The 20,538-nt window shown below is 45.3% G+C and overlaps 1 protein-coding gene across 3 annotated transcripts in view; it reads left to right on the forward strand.

Moving 5' to 3' along the window:
• GPD2 (glycerol-3-phosphate dehydrogenase 2) overlaps positions 1-19,236 on the forward strand; it is a 54,987-nt gene extending 35,751 nt beyond the window's left edge. For all 3 annotated transcript variants that reach the window (XM_065638039.1, XM_065638038.1, XM_065638040.1), the window contains exons 7-17: positions 1,706-1,870; positions 3,284-3,428; positions 7,552-7,745; positions 10,228-10,362; positions 10,609-10,784; positions 11,300-11,431; positions 11,874-12,032; positions 13,088-13,200; positions 13,287-13,365; positions 13,485-13,583; positions 16,288-19,236. In XM_065638039.1, coding sequence (XP_065494111.1) covers positions 1,706-1,870; positions 3,284-3,428; positions 7,552-7,745; positions 10,228-10,362; positions 10,609-10,784; positions 11,300-11,431; positions 11,874-12,032; positions 13,088-13,200; positions 13,287-13,365; positions 13,485-13,583; positions 16,288-16,413 — 1,523 coding nt within the window. In that variant the 3' untranslated portion in view covers positions 16,414-19,236. The remainder of the gene's footprint in view (positions 1-1,705; positions 1,871-3,283; positions 3,429-7,551; positions 7,746-10,227; positions 10,363-10,608; positions 10,785-11,299; positions 11,432-11,873; positions 12,033-13,087; positions 13,201-13,286; positions 13,366-13,484; positions 13,584-16,287) is intronic.
• The last annotated feature ends 1,302 nt before the right edge of the window (positions 19,237-20,538 follow it).

A 20,538-nucleotide genomic window follows, 5' to 3' on the forward strand; every position in this document is an offset into this window, starting at 1 on the left:
TCTGCAGAACCCCACACTGATGGCAAAGAGGGGTGTCTGCAGAACCCCACACTGATGGCAAAGAGGGGTGTCTGCAGAACCCCACGCTCTGACAGCCGCCGGCTTTGGGCCCGAGGAGCGTTCCCTGGGTTACTCTGGAATATGTGCTGCATTCTGCTTTACATAGAGGCAGCAACTGTCATGCAGCTTGTTGCTGTTCTTTGTCTTTTTTTTTGTCTAGTGCTCCCTCTAGATACGAGATGTACGTTCTCTCAACCCTGCGTTAAGACGCTAAGGTTGGAGGTGGACCTCTAAGGTCATTTTATCCGTTCCCTGACACTACTGGGGCAGAAATGTTGATGCGTTTATGTAATGATTTGCCTGCCACTTCTGACAGATGGTTGTTTAGCCTTGTGCATCCTGTGTGATGGAGCATCCCCAACTTTTCTTGACATCTTGCTCAGTTGTTTTGCTGTTCTTTTCTGCAGTTTATTCTGGGCATTGTTTGCTTACTTGAATTGGAGTTACTGTTTGTTTCTTCATCGGTGCTTTATCATCTTACTGTTTCTGTACGCTTCGTGTAGCTTTTTTTTTTTCTTTTAGCTGAAGACTGATTGCGCTGCATCATCTGGGCTGTGTTAGAATGAGAAGTTTGGGGAGGGGAGGTGGTGCCTGCGAGGCCATTGATCCCATCTTTATAACTTTGCCCTTTTAGCTGGGAACAGATTATTTGCGCAGTGGTTTGAGATTGCACAGGCAGAATCAGAAGGACCAGACTTTACATAAACCATTTATACTAAATGTTGGGAATGCTGGCAACATAAATCAAGTACAATATCTATTACAAATTTATCACTTTATCAGTATTACCTGTGATAGAAGGGGTCCAAACACATGGGGAAGTGAACCGTACCTCAGGAAGTTTAGTCCTCTTGTAAATTAATTATTCAGGACACACCGAGCCTGGCCCCTTCGATGTATAGTAATTCTTTTCAGCCAGCATCCAGGACTTTAACTTCAGTGGCAATAATAAATAGGAAAAGTCTCAGGTGAAGCCGGTATTTCAAAGTAATTAATCATCTTCCCCTCATGATCCCTCTGCCTCTCTCTTGGTTTTCTTTAACGAGGGAATTTCAGTAATAAATCTTTAATGATATATGTTAAGAATCCTTCATTAATTCTTGTCTTCTTATTTCTCTTTTTTTGATGCTCTTACGTTGTATGTTGGGAAGTTAAAATGCATATACAAGAAAAAAAACAGTTCTAGAAAGCTGATAATTTGGCACAGTTGCCGAAAGGTGGTTTCTTGGATGCTGCATGTTGTGTGGTACTCTGGCTAATAGGAATTGCTGGTTAATGTTGCTTGGACTGTCAAACGAATACTTAGATACAGTTACAGAATTACAGCAGGATTGCACAGGAAAAGGTAAAGAAAAAAGTGATTTGCCTGCTCCTAAATTGGAGGAGAACGAGTGCTAATTCTTGGTTTTGTAACGTGCAGAGGCTGTGGCACCTCGTGCAGCCCGGGGTGGCGGGGAGGCCCGTGCGGGTGCGCAGCACAGCTCTCCCTGCGTCTTTAAATAACGCTCGTTAGGCGCGAGCAGCCATCACGCCTATTCAATGTGACAGGGACAGATGTGACAGATCGGTTCTGACACACTTCCATAGCACAAGTCTGTGGCTGGAGGTGACTGGTGTCCTTCCCCCGGTCCCGTCCCCGCTGCAGGACAGCACAACGACGCACGGATGAACCTCGCCATCGCCCTCACTGCTGCCAGGTACGGGGCTGCCACCGCCAATTACGCTGAAGTGCTGCGCCTGCTCAAGACGACAGAGCCGGCCGGCGGGAAGGAGCGCGTCTGCGGGGTGCGCTGCAGGGACGTCCTCACAGGTGGGTCCCCTCCCCGGCACCCCGGGCAGGCTCCCGCCCGCCGAGTGGCGATGCACCTCGTGCCCCTCGGTCCAGCACCCCGCTCGGCGGGCAGGGGCGATGCCGTGGGTCCAGCACCCCATTTGGCAGGTGGGAGCGATGCCGTGGGTCCAGCACCCCGCTTGGCAGGTGGGAGCAATGCCCGTGGGTCCAGCACCCCATTTGGCAGGTGGGAGCGATGCCGTGGGTCCAGCACCCCGCTTGGCAGGTGGGAGAAATGCCCGTGGGTCCAGCACCCCATTTGGCAGGTGGGAGCGATGCCCTTGGTTGGGTCCAGCACCCTGCTCGGCGGGCAGGGGCGATGTCTTGGGTCCAGCACCCCATTTGGCAGGTGGGAGAAATGCCCGTGGGTCCAGCACCCCGCTCGGTGGGCAGGAGCAATGCCCGTGGGTCCAGCACCCCGCTTGGCAGGTGGGAGCGATGCCCGTGGGTCCAGCACCCCACTTGGCAGGTGGGAGCGATGCCCGTGGGTCCAGCACCCCGCTCGGCGGGCAGGAGCGATGCTGTGGGTCCAGCACCCCATTTGGCAGGTGGGAGCAATGCCCATGGGTCCAGCACCCCGCTTGGCAGGTGGGAGCGATGCCCGTGGGTCCAGCACCCCGCTCGGTGGGCAGGAGCAATGCCCGTGGGTCCAGCACCCCATTTGGCAGGCAGGAGCGATGCCGTGGGTCCAGCACCCCATTTGGCAGGCAGGAGCGATGCCGTGGGTCCAGCACCCCACTCGGCGGGCGGGAGCGATGACTTTTTGCAGTGGGCTTCCCTGTGCTGCAATTGACCAGAAAGCAGAGCCCTTGAGGAGAGTGTTCTCTCTCTGTTAAAGAAACACCGAAATAACGAAGGAGGGAGGAGCGGGGAACGCTGCCGGTTGTAAACATCAATGAACCGAGAAAGGAGCCATCTTCCCAGAGCGCGGTGGCATACCATTAGTGTCAATCAGCTTTAACTTCTGTCAGGTTTTTCACTCAAATCCTAGTGTTTTGGCAGAGTAGACTAAGCTTTACATCCAAACCCTTCTGTCAAGCAAAGATGATATTGTAAAATGCTACGTGCTGTACAGTAATAATCCCATTTACCAAGTCTATGGGTTGACGCTGAAATCTCTCTCGTTTGAGAGGCAGCTTTCAGCTGAACTCCTACCTGCTCCACCTTCCTCTGCCTTTACAGATAAGATTGAATTTTACTGTAAAACATTTTCTTTCAAATTTGGTGTTACATTAAAACTTTGTTAATTTTCAAAAATCATTCCAGCCGTTCTGTTCAGACAAGCACGATATACTTTACAGTAGGTTAAGTTCAGAGAAAGATTCATAATAGAGAGTGTCAGTGAGCAGGAAAACAAATGGTGTATGTGATTGATGCTGTTTTCTTTCACAGGGCAGGAATTTGATGTCAAAGCCAAATGTGTTATCAATGCTACGGGACCTTTCACAGACTCGGTGCGCAAAATGGATGATCAGGAGGTGCCCAACATCTGTCAGCCCAGCGCAGGCGTGCACATTGTCATGCCTGGTTATTACAGGTAACGATACTCAAAGCCTAGACCGTTTGTAACAATCTACTGATGTGTGTAATAAATAAGCTTGCAGAGATGCATTTGTGGGTTTTACGGTAGTTTTGAATGCATAATTTATTTATTGTTTTTTAAGAGGATTCTGGCACCATGCCGATTAGAAGAACAATTTCAGATCTTCAGAAAAGACTGAAGTCTTGTAGTTCTTAGTTGAAAGTCACCAAGGCAGAACTGCTGCTGAAGCAGAAGGGTGTTCACGCAGAGCATTTACAACAGACTTGTGAAGGTGCCTTTTTGTAATAAGGAGTTTGAGTGGAGCGTGCTGACTGGTTATTCACCTCCCTTAAGAAAACAAGATGCACAGAAAACCTTCCAGAGAGGCTGCAGCCTTCATACAGAAACGCTTCTCCTGTTAGATATCAAACTCTGTGCTCTGCCACATTATGACTCCACTCCCAGTAAATACAATGCATGGGCAACATGAGAAGTAGTTCAAAGCGCCAGGACTGGATTGCGGTGCTGCCGTGGCCACGAGCCCGTGGCCGTGGTGGTGCGAGGGCCGTACCCCCCCGCGGAGCGTGTGGCAGCTGCCACACCGCGCTCTGCTTATTTGCTGCTGCAAAACCAAGTCCCCTTCTCCCACATAAGCCCTGTCAGCTGAAGCTCAAATATTACCTTTGTTCCTGCAGTCATTAGCATCCTAATGGAAATTCCTGTTCCTAGACTGCTCCCAGTTCTGCCGGTGCAGAGCACTTGCAGTAATACCTTCTGTATCTTCATCACGCTCCTCTGTGAATAGAAATTCAGATTTCCAGGGTATAACATGTTGGTTTTGCCAGAGCTGTCCCAATAGGACATGACCATACACTGTAAAATTAAGGCACTTCTGCCCTTGTATAAATCCCTCTTGCAATCTGTTCTTCTTTTGGTGTCATTCCACATGTAAAATGGGAAAATGACCTGAGAGCTGCTTTAAAGCACCAGCAGTGTGGAGAAACGGGCTGTAATCCTGGTTTCCTCAGGTCCTACGAGAAGCACGTGTGTGATTGACTGTACGGCCCTACAGCAAAAACACGGGAAGTTTTAAAACCTTGAGTCACTTTGGAAACTCAAAGTAGAAGATGGCTCCATGCACATGAGGGCTCTAATTTATTTATTGTGTGATAACCTAATGATTTGAATTGGAAACATAGAGAATTCTCGTTCTCGTTGTTCCCTGGTGTATGTCAGCGTGTGGGCCTGGCTTTTCATGTAAAATCGTATCTGCCCACACGATGGAACCGCGCCGGGTTCCCTTGCAGTGGGATAACTCAGCCTGAGAACTGCCCGGCGTGGAACCCGCTCCCGGGGTTTAATCCCCCTTGTACCAAGTCCTCTCCCGGTGCCACGGAGTAACCCTCAACAAGCAGAGATTATTTCACCGCGTCCACTTGCCTTGTGGAAAACGTCTTGCAGAATTTTGGCCCGGACTCGCGGAAATGAAAATTTTATAACAGGTGGAGGTTTTTGCGTATGAACAGTTAAGATTTTGTAAAACTAATGTTAACATAATGCATTCATCTCCCATGGGCTTCTTACTCATTTGTGTTCTTCATTAATAGTCCCAGTATTCCTGCTCTCATTAATTCTATTTTTAGTGTACGCATGGCTATTCTAGGAGCTGCCGTTCATCCCTGTCACTCCCTATTGTTGAAGTCTGTTCTCTGCTAAAACGCGAGGGTTTGGGCTCCTTTTGTTCAGATAGGCTTCCTGCCCCAAATTTGCCCATGAATGCAATACTTTTTTCCCTCCCTTCTGACAAATTTCAGATGTTTTCTGTCTTTTTTCTTCTTTTGAATTTTCCTGTGTGCTCTGCATTCCAGATTCCAGGTAAATGTGGCTGTTAAACCTCAATTCTGCCCTGGAAAGTCACATATTTGCTCTTTAGCTGCATGTGTCAGTGCTTTGGTCAGATGCCTCTGGAGTCCCACCACAGCCAATATTTGAGCATTAGGATGCCTGTTTTTGATGGGAACGCTTTAATTTAAATTTGTTTTGGTGGCTTTTCAATTATTTCTATAAGATGGAACAAACATAGCAATAGGAGATTGAGAGGGAGCTTCCCAGGATAGCCGGTAGTCATTAATTCAGTAAATTAATTGGCATATGGAAAACTGTTTCATCCTTTCTTATTGTTTGCTGTGCAATCTAATTGAAAACACTTCAGTCCATAGGTGGTGTGGTGAAACTGAGGCTTAAGTCTTTACTTCTTTCTCTTCGTTATTTTGAATAGGTTTTATGAAATCACATTAAAAAAAAAATCATACTTTTGAGAAAACGTCTAAAGTTTTCTGAATATTCTGATACCATATATTAAATCTCTAGTTTCCTCTGCCTCTAAATCAATAGCTTTTTCATTTTCAAAAGTAATCATTTGTCTGACGTGATTTACCTTTCACAAATCTGTGTTGACTTCCCCTATTAAATTGTACTTCTCCGACTGTAGGCTTAAGCTGTCTATAAATATCATCTAAAAAATGTTCTAATATACATGCTATATATGAAATTTTCAGCTTCTCTCCTAGCCTTTCCTGATATTGAAAACTTCCCTTCAGTGAGCAGTTTAGACTTCCTAAAAATGAAATATTCAGTGATTCAGCTTGCGGCTCTCTTAAATAGGTAATTCACATCCAACAGGTCTTTGTCTGCATGCAGCTTATTGTGGTGGTAGCTGAGGCCATTGAATTATTCCCCTCTGGTCCTTCTTACCACCTAAATGTGCACCTGGGGTCCCCTTCCATAGACCCCGGGTCCTCCTGCGCTGTCAGGAACGGGGCAGAGCCTGGAGGCTGCTGAACCGCCGGCACGTGTTCCCACAGGGACTTTAAAACTCAGCGTCTTGCCTTTAAATACAAATGGACGACAAAAAGGGGCAGCTTAAGTGCTCTCCTGTATAAAAGCTGTTTACTTGGAAGTGTTGACAGAAGCTTTTTGTTTTCTAAAATATCAGCAGAGCTATTTAATAAGTGGTAAGGATAACTGGGTTTGCACATATGGATACATGTTTTGGGTTTTATTTTTTTAAAATTATACTAGGAAACATTTATACATAAGTTAAAATTTCCTGTACAAAGAACTAATGCTTTTCTCAGTTTTACTGAATCATTCTGTTTGTAGGACTGGCATAAATAAATTAAAAAAAAAAAAAAGTCTCTGAATACTAGCATCCAGTTAGTGGCTGTAAGTCGTGATGGAGGTGATATATTTTGCCTTTTCTTCCTCAAAATACGGTTCCCGGTTCAGGAATGCTGTGGTGAGAGCTGGGAGCATTCAGAATGTATTTCTTGGTCAAATCCTCGGGGGATCTGTGGGCGTTTGTGCCGCGGCTGCCGTGGCCTTGGACATTTTCTCTTTCAATGTCCTCGCCGTTCTTACCATTTCAATCCTGCTGTTCTCTTGCTTTTTCTACTTTTTCTTCCTGCTATTAACCGTCGGCCCTTTCTGTGAGCCCAGGCTGTAGAAGTAATCAAGATTTTGTATGTCTTTACTCTGTTTGGGGCACAGGTAATTGATAACGTGGGTTAATAATATTTCATGTTTAATTTTTCTTCTTATCTACATAGATGCATCAAAACAGAGCTAAGGTTCTGTTCTTATTTCTTCCATTTTAATGTGCATTCTGTTTCAGCCTTTTCCTTTGTACCATAATATAACTTATTGTCTGGTTTTTGATTAAAAGCAGTTATTGATTCCATAATGAGTTTCAGGTGATCACTGTTTTAAAATTTCCAAATGTTTGTATTTGAAATTCCAATGGGCAAGATTTCCAAGAGCGAATGGAGATGTGAGATGCCAGAGGCCTGATTGCTCGATTTAAGGTTGTGGTCTGCTAACTCACTTAGGAAATTAACAATATCTGAGCATCACATTCGAGGGCGTTATTTCTCAAAACTTCTGGGACTACCTTTTAAAGTCAGGTCACAGCCATGTGTGATATCTCAGATTTATTTTTTTTAATTTTTTTTTTTTCCAAGTCATTTGACCTAAGAACAAAGGTAAGGTCCTAATAGTTTATCTGGGGTACAAGGCGTGCAAGAGCAGAATCCCTGGTGGTGCCTGAGCTCTTTTGAACCACGACCCTTGTGTATTCCAGCCCTGACCACATGGGCCTGCTGGACCCGGCCACCAGCGACGGCCGGGTGATCTTCTTCCTGCCGTGGGAGAAGATGACCATCGCGGGGACCACGGACAGCCCGACCGATGTCACCTCCCACCCCATCCCAACCGAGGAAGATATCAACTTCATTTTGAGCGAAGTGCGCAACTACCTGAGCGCGGATGTGGAAGGTAAAGCTGCGCCAGCTCCGTCCCTGCCCGGGAAGGTGCCGGTGGGTCCGTGCAGCTGGAACAAATGCTTCTTGCTCAGGTTTTTTCGTGCCTGGTAACGGTGGTTCTGGAGCATCTGGGTGTTTTTAACCTGTCGGGACAGAACTGTCATCTTGATCTATGCATCAGAGAGGAAAAAACAGTGTTTTTACCAGCTATACCTGCTCTACTTGGACTATTTAAATGGAAACTGGTTGATATCTGCATGTTCAGGTTTCACACACCTTTCACCGGGCTGGCCCTGACTGTCCCGCTCGCAGCCAAGTCACCCTGGTCACCTTGGGTGGCAGCGGCAGCATTAACGTTGTGCAGAGCCGGGCCAGTTCATCCTATCATGCTTCAGATAACTCACCTGCTGTTCTTAAAGGAAGAGTTTTCTGACTTTTCCCATGTCTTTGTTTTTATTTCCGATTTTCTAGGCACACTATTCTTAGAATTTACTTTTTCCTGATATGGTAAATATCAAATAGTGTCAGTGTTCAGGAGGAGAGGAAAGTATAATGGACAAAAAGGAGAATTTATAAAAAGTTCCCTTCAGGAGCTGAGCTGAGAACAAATTTGCTGTAAGATGCTGGCCTGCTCCGGCTCAGTGCAGGCTTAAAGGAGAGAGGCTTCTTTCCTTCAGAGTGGTGGGTTTTTGGTTTTGTTTAAATTATCCTGTAAAAGCGTTTGTACTTCTGCATTTCTGTCGTAGCAGCAGCATTAAAATCAATGCGAAAAGCACTGGGTCAGGAGCAGTGCAGCATCCTCAGGTTTAGGAAAACTTGCTGTCTGGAGGCTGGAAAAGCTGGGGCACTTGTTTCCTGAAGTGGATAATTGATGGCTCTGTATCACATAAAATTCGGAAGAAGTCTCCAGGAAATGTACCTTCAAGTTTCCTGAGCAGAAGTGTGGTAGGGCAGACAGGTACCTGGTAGAGTTAAGACTGTGAACAAGACAGATTTTGCAAGGTATGTTACCAAGTGTTTAATTCTTCTGAATGAAGCCTACCTGGGCGCACGCTGTTTTTCACATATGCAATTAGCAGTGTTTATAGATTGCTTGTTATTGAATTAACAACTGTGCTGCCCATATCAATGCGCTGCAGACCTGCCTTTTTGCTGCCAGAGACAGTGCCAGGGTTATCAACTTACACAGGCTTGGATGTGTTCCAACTGTTTAATTATAGTGTCACGCATGCTGCTTTTTCTAGTTTCATTAGTTTATAAACGTAATATGGTATCTTATTTCTGTGATTAACACTTCATTTTGGCAGGTTAAACATGCTGGCAGAGCACCATTGATTTCTGAAATCTATTTTGTGTTCTTTGGGGATATTTTTACACCCCGTTACTGATTTTCAATTATCATTTATTTGTAAGTTGTATTAAAAAAAAAAAAAAACAAACAATGTTCCGAAGACTTCAGCAAAAAGCAAATAGGTCAATTTTTCTATTGCAAATTTAATAAGCAGCAGAATTAATTTCATTAAATTTTCTATGGGTGTTATACATTTAAAAGAAAAACAAAAAGTGACTTTCAGAGGCCAGGGTGTTTTCCTACAACTGTTAAGGGCTTTCGTGACTACTCGGTGCCTTCAGGTTTTCTTACTTGAAGTTTGCTGAGAAATCAGGGCTGGCTTGAGGGACGTACTTGTAACTGGACAGGAGGCAGAGGAGCAGCATAGGGGAAGAAATAAGTAAATGACCATTTAGTGAGGTTTCCTGTGGGGCAGGACAGTGTTCCTGGAGGAGGAGGAGGAGGAGGTGGTGTGAGAGATGTCCGGGCCCTTTTGGGTTGCGTGCGGTACCGATTGCTGGTGCGGGTGCGAGTTTGGGGATGTGCCACAGCTCACCACGACCTTGCCATAAACTGCCTCCTCGTGCATGTGTGTAACTGCACTTCTGATGAGATAAAGATCACTTGTCAACAGGAAAACTTGGAAAAATAACCTACAAGTTAGAGATAAGCTTTGAAGTCCAAAAGCAAACATTACGCTCATGTGGAACACACTTTATTTCGGTTTCTAAAATAAGAACTGTCCTGTCAGCACAAGCAAAGAAGGAGACACGGTGCTGGGCTGCGTGTGCTTTGGTTTTGGTAGTTTGGGTTTTTTGGGGGGGTTTGGGGGTTTTTTTGAGGTGATGAGTGAGTGACAGCTCTTGGTGGCTCAGTTCCCAGATATCTCTATCCTGTTGGATTTTTAACTGGTGTGAAAAATGGACCTCTCTGACTTTGTTTTGGGCTGGAGAATGTTATTGATCCCAGTCACGGCAGTGCTGCCCGGCTTATTCTGTGACTTTGGAGAATCTTCTCCAGCTTTTGAGTTGCTCAGCAAGCGTGGTGTGGTCCTCGTTTCAGAGCCAGTATCTGCTCGGAGGCAACGCCACGAAGGCCATGGGCAGGATGGGGGGTAGACACCCATCAGTTCTGGCTGACTCTGTTGGTCTTTGGTTACGGACAGTGAGAAGAGGAGACGTGTTGGCAGCGTGGAGTGGCATTCGTCCTCTGGTCACGGACCCCAACTCCAAAGACACGCAGTCGATATCCCGGAATCACGTCGTCACCATTAGCGACAGTGGCCTTGTCACCATAGCAGGTACTGGAAGTTCTCTTAACATATAGCTGCTTTGGGCTTCCCCAGTGTCGTTTATTCAAAACCTTTCACGTTGCAAAATAATCCTTCGTGTTCCTACAACTAGATAATGATCTGTCAGTGGTAGCACGACCGGCTTGTTGGAGCAAATCTAGCAAGAGTAATGTGACATATACAATATCTACAGTACATACCAACTTCGCGTTGCGCTCGCTCTCCCCAAACGAAGAGGTGCGCGTGTGGTTGCAGGTGGGAAGTGGACGACGTACCGTGCCATGGCGCAGGACGCCCTGGACGCGGCGGTGCGGGCTCACAACCTGCGGGCCAGCTCCAGCAGGACCATCGGCCTGCAGCTCGAGGGGGCCAAGGACTGGAGCCCCACGCTCTACATCAGGCTGGTCCAGGACTACGGACTCGAAAGTGAGGTGAGTCATGGTTTCTCTCGATGCTCAGGTGTTTCTGCATCGGAGGGTTTTGTTTCCCCACTAGATCAAATGTCAGCATAACTTGTGCAAAGCTCTGAGCCTGATAACAGCTTATTATCTGGCTGGGGCAAAGACAGTTTTAATAAAAATAAATTCTAGTAATTGTTCTTCTTTTCTTCCCTTTTCCCTTCCTCCAATGTTGATTGTTTCCTGCTGTAAAATGGTATGGCATGCTGGGGTCTGTCTTCCTTTGAGCCCAACAAAATCTCTGCCTTAGGTGTGATCCCAGTGTAGCCGAAGAGTTGGAGCATCGTTACTCACAGTCACACTGATACCTACACAGGGGTGTCGGTGCTGGTCTAACCCAGTCACAGCCCAGGTAGTTTCCACCCACACAATCAAAATCTAATACCCTCTTCAGCCTATTCGTTATTGGTGATAAGAGAATTGACAAGAAGAACGTGTATATTTGATGCGCTGTCAAAAGCCCATTGAATTTGTTTTCAACTCCACAGGTGGCTCAGCATCTGGCTTCGACGTATGGTGGCAAGGCTTACGAGGTGGCCAAAATAGCCCAAGTTACAGGAAAGAGATGGCCTATTGTCGGAAAACGGCTGGTATCTGAATTTCCTTATATTGAAGCTGAGGTATGTGGGAAAACTACATAGTACTCTTTGATTCTTCTCTTGGGATAAGCAGGTTCTAGAGCAGGTCTGTCTTGCTCTATAAGCTCTTCCCTTTGGTGGAGTCCAGATGTTTCTTCTGTTCTATTTTTTCCCCTTCACCAGAGCATGCTTTATTTTTATGTTAAAACATACAAGTACTAATATATTTATATATTATTCAATATTTTAATTATATAAGATATAGTTTTTTATTTCATGTATACATGTTTGATTCCAGATAAAATTTATAAAATGTTCCAGGGCAAAGGGAGCTTTTCAGACCCTTCTCTTGGTTGGGCGGGAACTAGTTGCAGAGCACTCAGTTTGTACAGCCAGCCCAGCAGTGCGTTTTGTGATGCTCAGCGTGACTTCCGACAGCGCCTGCCTGCTTTCTCACCTGCATTTTCCCCTTGTGTTGCCGTAGGTGGTGTATGGCGTTAAGGAGTACGCCCGCACGGCAGTGGATATGATTTCCCGACGTACTCGCTTGGCCTTTCTGAACGTGCAGGCTGCAGAGGAGGCCCTGCCAAGAATCGTAGATATCATGGGGAAAGAACTTAACTGGAGTGAGCAGAAGAAAAAGGTACAAAGGGCCTTTTTCATCCAAAACTGTTTTGTTTTTCTGAAGTAGTTTCCATGTTAACGATCTAAATTAGTTGAATAGGAAACTTGAAGTGATGCTTTCTTCCTGAGAGAATGATTCACTTGGTGTGTTTCATTGTAAAGACTTTATAAAATAGCTGTGCGATGAGTTGGTGTTGGCCGGGGCTGCGGGCAGGGTGAAGATCTGAGTCCTCTTCTTCCCCAAGTTTAAAAATGAAAGCAGACTTGGCATTACTACCCCATTCCTGTTCAAATATTTTGGTTACTGACACTTTTCAAAGGATCTGCTTCAGAAAAGGAGGATCTCGTGATTGGTGTCACTCCTTTTTGTCTGCCCTGTCTCTCGAAGGGAGAAGACACTGGGTTTGCACCTGTTCAAAAACAAAACACACAACCTGTTCAAACACAAAACGCGTCACCTGCACAAAACCAGAGTTTGCAGACTCTTCCATGTTGGTGCCTCCGTGGCAGGGGGTTGTGTGGCTCTTAGACCCGTGTCTGGTGTCCCCGTGGCTGGAGGAGCAGCTCTGCTCTGCAGTACTTTATGTACGTCAGGTGTTTATTGCTAATTAAAAAACTGGCGGACCTTGCACTGAACTTTGAAAAGAAAACTAGTTTAAAACATAAAGAACCTGCCTGGTGTTGAGCCTCCTGATTTTTTGCGGATTTTGGACAATGAGGTGAAACTTTGTGCTAAGACATGAGCTGTGAGTTAAATGACATTTTGCAGGCCTGACCTGCAGGTCCTGTTCTTCGTGAAATAGGTGGATATACCATGTGTGACTGAGGTGGGCTGTGGTCCTAGAAGCACTTACACAGTAATTAAAAGTCTTTACTAGACTTGATATCTCTTAAAGACTTCAAAGTTCCTAAGCCTAACCTATTTTTGAATACTTTTCAGCTACCATCTGCTTAATTTTTTGGACCTCAGATAAATTCTAGTGAAGAAGCTAATAAATACTACATTAAAAATAATTGTGTAAGAACTTGCTATTCCTCAGATATACAGTTTTTTTCTTTCTTTTTTTGTTGTAGGAAGAACTTGAAGCCGCTAAAAAATTTCTCTATTATGAAATGGGCTACAAAGTAAAAACAGATCAATTAACGGACAGCTCTGAAATCAGCCTCATGCCTTCAGATATTGAAAGGTAAGTAGAGTTCTGCTGCTGCTCAGAATTAGTACCTGTCGTTCTCCTGAGTGCAGTTTTTCCCACTGATAATCCTTATCTTGCAGGTATGAGAAGCGATTCCACATGTTTGACAAGGACAAGAAAGGGTTTATTACTATACTGGATGTCCAGCGTGTCTTGGAGGTAACGTTTCCTTGCGTTTAGTTTCCTTTTTAAGCCTCTTATCTAAATTTCAGAGTGGGGCAGAAATAGTGCTGAACAATCCAGCTGACATACTTCTGTGCGTTGTTGTTGTTGTCTAGAGCATCGGTGTGCAAATTGCTGAAAATACTCTTCATGATATTCTGAACGAAGTGGATCTGAACAAAAATGGGCAGGTTGAGCTCAATGAGTTTTTGCAGGTAAGTGTTTCTTTGTCACAAGAGAAGCTGTAACTTTAATGAAAAAGGCATAGGGATTAATTTTTGTCCCTCTTTGAGGGGCTGGGTTGGAGACGAGGTGAGTGTTACCTGAGTAGATGCTGTAGTTACGAGAGAAGTGGCACGCAAAGCCATCCTCAAGCAACTTTGAAATTCAAGGACTTTTTTTTTTTCTTTATGTGCAGAAACAGTAAGACCCAAAGAACAGGTCCAATTTACAAAGTATACCGCAGACCTGAGCTTGGCTTATTTTAGTACAGAAACGCCGTTGGAACACGTTCAAAATGACACAATTGTCCATTGGAAACTATAGGGCACAGTTACGCGCACTGGCGTTTATCTGGGCCTGTTAAGTGATTGGTAGTTTCTAAACTATTTTGGATATTTTAAAGAATGAGCTTGTGATTAAAACACACCCAGTCCATATAATCCCATTTTAACTCCTGGATTGGCTAACGTTATCTCAGTTTGTATGAAAAACAGTGGCAACCCATACATCTGCTTTTTGCAGGGCTTGAAAATAAAATTCAGGGTGCTATGGAGACACATTTGCCCAGCTCCTGTTGCGTATGCAGTTTGCCAGCTCTGTTTCTGAGCAGCCTTTCCTGGCGTGGTATTTCGAGTGACTGCCATGTCTGTCCTGCCTGGTGGCAATGATGAATGCCGAACATGAGATAAATTAATGCTGGGGATTTTGGTCAATGTCAGCCCTTTCTTCACTGTGTCAAGTTAAACAAACAAGATCAAGGCAAAGGAAATGGTAATTGTCTCTCTCGAGATGAGCTGTAGATAAGAGCAGCATTGTTGAATCTAAATGCGGGAAATTTTCACAGGTTGTGTCCAGCATTGGAAAAAAGGACTATTTATTTGCCTAAAATGCAGCAATTTAGCTAGCTAACTGAAATGTGCTTGGGGAAGCCAGGGGGAAACCCCAAACAAACCGTGGGGCAGCAAGATGAAACAGTGGCTTTGGGAGTTCGTGCTCAAATGTAAGGAACGTCCCAGCTGTATTTCTGGCTGGTGAACAGGGTCACCCCGACAGCCCTTTGCACGTGGAAACTGCAATTAATTGGGGGCGGGGAACCCACCATTTATTGTCAGGGCTGTCTTCAACTATAATTTGGTTCATTTGGATACACTGTGGTTAAGAAGTTGAAACAACCAGTGATTATGCCCTCTGTGGATTTTTTTTTTTTTTTGGTGACTTTCTGGGGTTTTTTGCTTTACTGTGCTGAACAGTCTCATTCGGGCTTGCCTGCCCTAAGTCTTAGGACCTGTGAAGTATAAGAGGCAAGTCACTGTTTTGGTATAGTTCACTGTTAGTTTTGTAAAACTGTGTTAACTCTGTGGCTCCCGGCTCCTCCTGTACATTTCCCGGTGCAATGTGAATATTGCCCGGTGGTGCTCGGCGCTGCACCAGCGATCGCTGTGTCTGCAGCTCCTGAGGCCGATCAACTAACAGGAGGTTGCCATGGAAGGAACAAAATACATTGAATGTTTGTTTAATTTTTTTTTTAATGGATCTGTTAAGTCAGTTCCCAATACTTTCGTGTTTGCTTTCTGAAAACTTTCAGGTAATTGCATTTTACCGCAGAATGCTTGTGGAAAGCCATGTGCAAATATTTGTGGACGTTTATATTAGAATATAGGGAAGCGTTGTGCTGGGGTGGGGAGCAGAGCGATGCCAAGTGCTTCCATTTGGCTTTCATTGCCAGGGTAGCTCAGATACCGGTGTGGAGAGCGCGGGGAGGCTTTTCCAGCGGGATCTGTGAACCGTGGGTTTCCCTCTGGCGCTTCCCCTCCTGGGTACTCCTGCCAGCTTTGGTGGGGTTGATAACGCATTCGCATAGGTCCGGCTGCAGGTATAATTAATAGACTTTCCTATGGAAGGGAAGAAATCTGAAGGATTCTTAGCACTTGATGGGAGTAAGAAATTGCATTTTCTAAGTGCTGATTGCTTTCCACAGTAGTCTTTGACAAGCTGACTGCATGTAATTTCAAGTCTAATGCTCACTTTATCCATGGGATAAAGCAGAATTAACTAAAATCTTAGCACTAGTGTGTGTTCGTTGAGATAGAGCTGAGTCCAGTTTCAAGGACTTAAAGGGAAATTAGTTTTAAAAGTCTATAAAGGAATTTGGATTTGAAGGAATTGTGGAAGTCAAGTATGCCATCTCTACAGAGAAGGGCATATGAATGGAAAAGGGTATGGCCCGGGTCAGTGGTACGTCAGGAATGGTGTTCTTCCATTCGTTACATCTTGTGGATATTAACCAAAAAAAAAAAAAAAAGGCACCCCACGAAACAGATGGGTTCTCCTACATCCTTAAATGTCCCTGAAGAAACCCTGCTGTTGATGGTTGCCTGCAGTTACTTCCAAAGGGATCATATTTGGTACTTCTACGACCCATTCCTTGCCAAAACCTCCCCGATAATGCCGGAAAATGTAAATGAGCTTTGAGGTGAGTCTTTGACAAGCCTTACACCAGTATACATGGAAGGATCGGTTCTGTGTGTTCAGTAATTATTTTGTCCGAGAGCCAGCAGCTCCTGGGGCCGGGGGCCGCGTCCCCCCGTGCAGCAGAGCTGGTGGCACCGACCCGCGTGGCCCTGGGGTGTCCGTGGGCTGCGACCCGCGGTTCTCTGCGGTGTCCCCAGCTAACGGCTGCTCTGTCCTGTGTCCCAGCTGATGAGCGCCATCCAGAAGGGCCACGTGTCGGGCAGCCGGCTGGCGGTGCTGATGAAGACGGCGGAGGAGAACCTGCGGCAGCGGGTGCTGATCTCGGTGGACCGCAGCGGCGGGGGGCTCTGAGCCCACGCAGCCGCCTCCGCGCAGAAACATTCCAGTGCTGCTCGTCGTCCTGCTTGTCCCAGGTGGCCGGGGTCTGTCCGTCGGTGTAGCTCTACAAAAACACATTGGTGCACTTGTTTTCGTTATTAATGGTTTTCTGCGCAGCTCTTAATACTCCAGTATGTGGCCTTTGGGGTTGGGTATTCTTTAGCTTTAGGAGTTCGTGAACAAGAGTTTGGGAATGCAGTCTAGGAAGATGTGGGTGCACGCACTAAAGCACACGTATTGCCTTGTTCATTAACTTTTATATTGCCTTTACCTTCAAAAAAGAAAAAAAATGATGCTCAGAAAATGAATCCTGTCTGTAAGTGCATTGCATTGAGTTTTGCAAATATGCATTTAGTGTTTAAACCCTGTCAATCCGTCCTCTTCAACAAAGAGCGGGGAAGGAACGCTGATGTCCTGGGCTGGGGATGGTATCGCAAAGAGAACAAAAGCAACACTTCCCGAGGTGGTGACGATGGGGAAGAACCATCGGGAATCTTCCGTAGGTGTCTTGTTTTGCTCTTTCATTTGCTGTTATTTCAGTGGTACCGATACTTGGCCAGACAGAAATATCAGCAGTATGAAGCTGGAAAACTACAAGACATTTTGATTAATCACCCAAGCTGATGATTTAGTTAAGAGCTAGGGGACAGCTTTCCGTTCTCCCATATTAATAAAAATAAGCTTCCCTCAATAAATAGCATTGTCTAGCAGGTGCTGGTTTATGCTGTAAGCACTTCATAGTGTTTTCAGTTTTGGACAAACACTCTTACGCAGAATACGGCAGTTTTTGATAGCGTAAGTCTTAATTATGTGTATTAAAAATTCTCAAACGTAAAGTGAAACAATGAAATTAGGCTTGCATTCCACTAAGTTTTATAGAAAAGAGAAAGGGCTATTTTTCAGCAGATTAATAGAAAAAAAAAAACAACACCCAACCTAGGACCAGTTACTTGAGCTGTTTTCACCAACGTGGCTCTTGGCCTTTCTGTTGTGAGGCTGGCCAGGGTCGGCATCGGCCGGAAGATTCTGCCTCTTGTACAACAAGGAAGGGAAAAACATCAGAATTGGTTTATTGATGAATTTGTCATTCTGTTATATCCTTTGAGCATAAATACCAATTCACAAATCAAAACCAAGCTTCAGTTCCAGGGCGTCAGGATTTCTACTTGTTTAAAATGTATTTTAACCGATGTCACCACTTTCACTAATGGAAAATAACAGTACAGTGCTGAACAGCAAAGGTTACTTTAGTATCTTAAAGGGGAAAATGATTACATACACAAAACGGGGATGCTGAGGAGTGTCAGTATGGAGCATAGCAAGTACAGGTGTTGTGTCCTTTAAAAAAAAAATCGGATGTTCAGAACCAGTAGACATATAAAATCCTGGCAGGCCTCATTTGAAATTCAGTAAATGGTTATATTTCTGTCAGTCCAAACTGGTAAAATCTAGAAGGAAGGAGACGGTCTCGGGTAAAACGCTTTTCAGGTGGTTTTTGCATGTTGGTTTTTGTTGTGGCGCCGCTTTGTACCAACGCGCAGGCACTGGTGAGGAGCCCGGCGTGAACGAGGCGCAGCCCGCGGGAGCCGCCGCATCGGGGCGTTCCTGCGAAACTTTGCTTTTCGAAATACGTTCCAGCGATTTAGGTAAAGCGTGTAAATGTTTGACACAGCTGCTTGTTTCCAAACCCTTTCCAAATCGGAGCACAGTAACGGGTTTTACATGTTCTGCAGGACTGAGGGAAATGGATGCACGGTACACAGGTTGTTTCGGTTCAGTGAGCAAGGAAGAGGGAAGGGTTTAAGATTCTACTATTAACAATAATTTAAGGAAAAAAAAAAGTAATGAGACCTTTTCCAGGCCACGGAAAGATAAAAACTTGCTATATTTAACATCTGTTGTGTGGTTTAAAGAAAAATTCTCCACTCCCCTGTAAGTGGCACTGTTAAGAGTTAACAATACAAGTTTACCTGTAAAGCCAGGATTTTCCGCTTGCTCCCCAAACTGTGCTCCCTGTTCTCGTGTCTGTCCTGTTGCACACAGACGGTGACTTTGGGATTTTCTCGGCCGTGCGTGTGTCCTCGGGTCTGAATTTGCTTTGCGTCTGAGGCACTTTGCTGTCGCGCTTCTCTGCTCTTTGTGTGGCACAGCGAGGTCTCGTCCTTGTGCAAGGAGAGAAATGCATGCGTTGCTAAAACAGCTACATCTGTACATGAAGAAAATCTACAAGTATCTATTTGTCACCTCACATTTGTTTTCAGGAATGTTGGCTTTGTGTTGGCTTGTGGGTTTTTTTCCATTTGAATGTACTGTAGAAAGAGTTGCAAAATGTCACTGTCTCGCATTGTTCTGATCGTAGGTGGAAAAAAAAGTGATTTTTTTTTTCTTTTTTTTTCTTTTTGTTTTCTTTTTGAGGTAGGAGTTGGATTTCTGGATGGGTTTGGTTATTTTGTGTTTTAAATAAACTGCACGCCCGGGGAGGGGATGCACGCGTGTACGTGCAGTGTGTTTATCTATAGGTGTGTGTATCTATGCGCACACAGACGCACACACTGCATGTCTTACATGTGGCACTTGGGTATTTCGTTAGGTTGCTGTTCTAGACTGAACTCTTAAATACCGTGTTTGAGGCTGGGTTGTCATTTTTATAACTGTCTTGGTGTTTTACTGCCATTATTTATTACTTTTGATATACAGAATGAGCCGCATGCATTTATAGAGCAATAAGAGGATGTATTTAATGTGCCTTGTTTTTAACTGAGTAAGAACTGAAAGCATGAATCAATAAAAGTGATTAAAAACGGTCCCTTTGCTGGCAGTTTGTTGTGGCAGTCACAAAAATAACTTTGATTAGCCTCAAAAAAGTTTATTTTTAAAGGACAAACGTTCAGATAGACGCTTGGTAAACACGACATCGTTTTGTCCGTGCTTTCCCGTTTTAGCTCAGAATTTTGCACTTGCTGGTTTAAAAGTGAAAGTGAGGAGTTAATTTGGCGCTCGGCATTCTCGGGGTGGGGGACTCGCAATCACAGCCCGGCCGGGGGACACGCCGGCCACACGGGTCCCTCTGCACACTGATGAATTTTATCATAACCAAAATCAATAGGAATGAACGGAAGAGATCTCATAATCCATTTTGATCATTTTACATGTCAAGTTAGTCCGGGGTTGCTGTGTGTTGATAAATGTTCTGGCAGAAAAAAATGCTATATATTTTCATTGTCAGTAAATCAGTAAAGCTGTTATCAGTTTTAACACAATTTTTATAATCTCCATATTATTTTATAGGTTTTAATTTACGCTTGTAATAGGGATATTCCAGAAGGGCGATGCAGCTGTGCTGAGCACAGGGGTTGTATACGTGCAGCCAGAACAGCTCCCCCAGAAACAACAGGACCGATACCTCTGGAGTCATGACAAACGTTATGATTTTATCGAATCCGTGGTGTGTAAGTAATATGTCAGGAAACGCTTGCTACACATCTTTGTCCCAAATATTTTGCAGCACTCAAATTTCCTCGGGTGGCGGTCCGGAGTTCGCTGCGGAGCTGAGCAGGAGAGTCTCTCCAGCAGCGCTTTGCGCCCGGGTTCCCTGGCCTTGCACCCACCGAATGTTCCAAAATGCAGATTTATTGCAACTCGTGTTCACTTGCGCTCTGCAGCCTGTTTCAGAAATATGATATGGAATATCATAGCAACATTAATATTTAAGCGTTGATGCCTGAGCTGGGTGTTTCCCGTGTCAGATACAAACTGATTGCATCTGTTGAGCAGAGGACCACCTTCAGTGGGGCTGAATCCTGGCTGCTCAGTAAGTGTCGTTCCTCCTCGCTGAAACCCGAGGGGGTTTGGGTGCGTAGGTGTGTTCAGCCCGAGGTTTTAAGCCCGTTGCAGCCCCGGTGTGTGGTTGCCGGTGCCCGGGCTGCACCGAGCAGCGGCCACGGGTCCCCCCGATCCCGTCCTCCTGCCGAAGGTGCCGCTGGCGCAGCCGCGCGGGTCCTCTCGCCTCTGCTCCCTTTGCAAATAAAGGCAGAGATTACATTCTGCTCCCCTGAGCAAGCTTGCAGCTTGCTCCGCTTTTTTCACTGCAGTCTCATG

This window comes from Caloenas nicobarica, chromosome 6 (assembly GCF_036013445.1).
Source record: "Caloenas nicobarica isolate bCalNic1 chromosome 6, bCalNic1.hap1, whole genome shotgun sequence".
Classification (NCBI taxonomy): domain Eukaryota; kingdom Metazoa; phylum Chordata; class Aves; order Columbiformes; family Columbidae; genus Caloenas; species Caloenas nicobarica.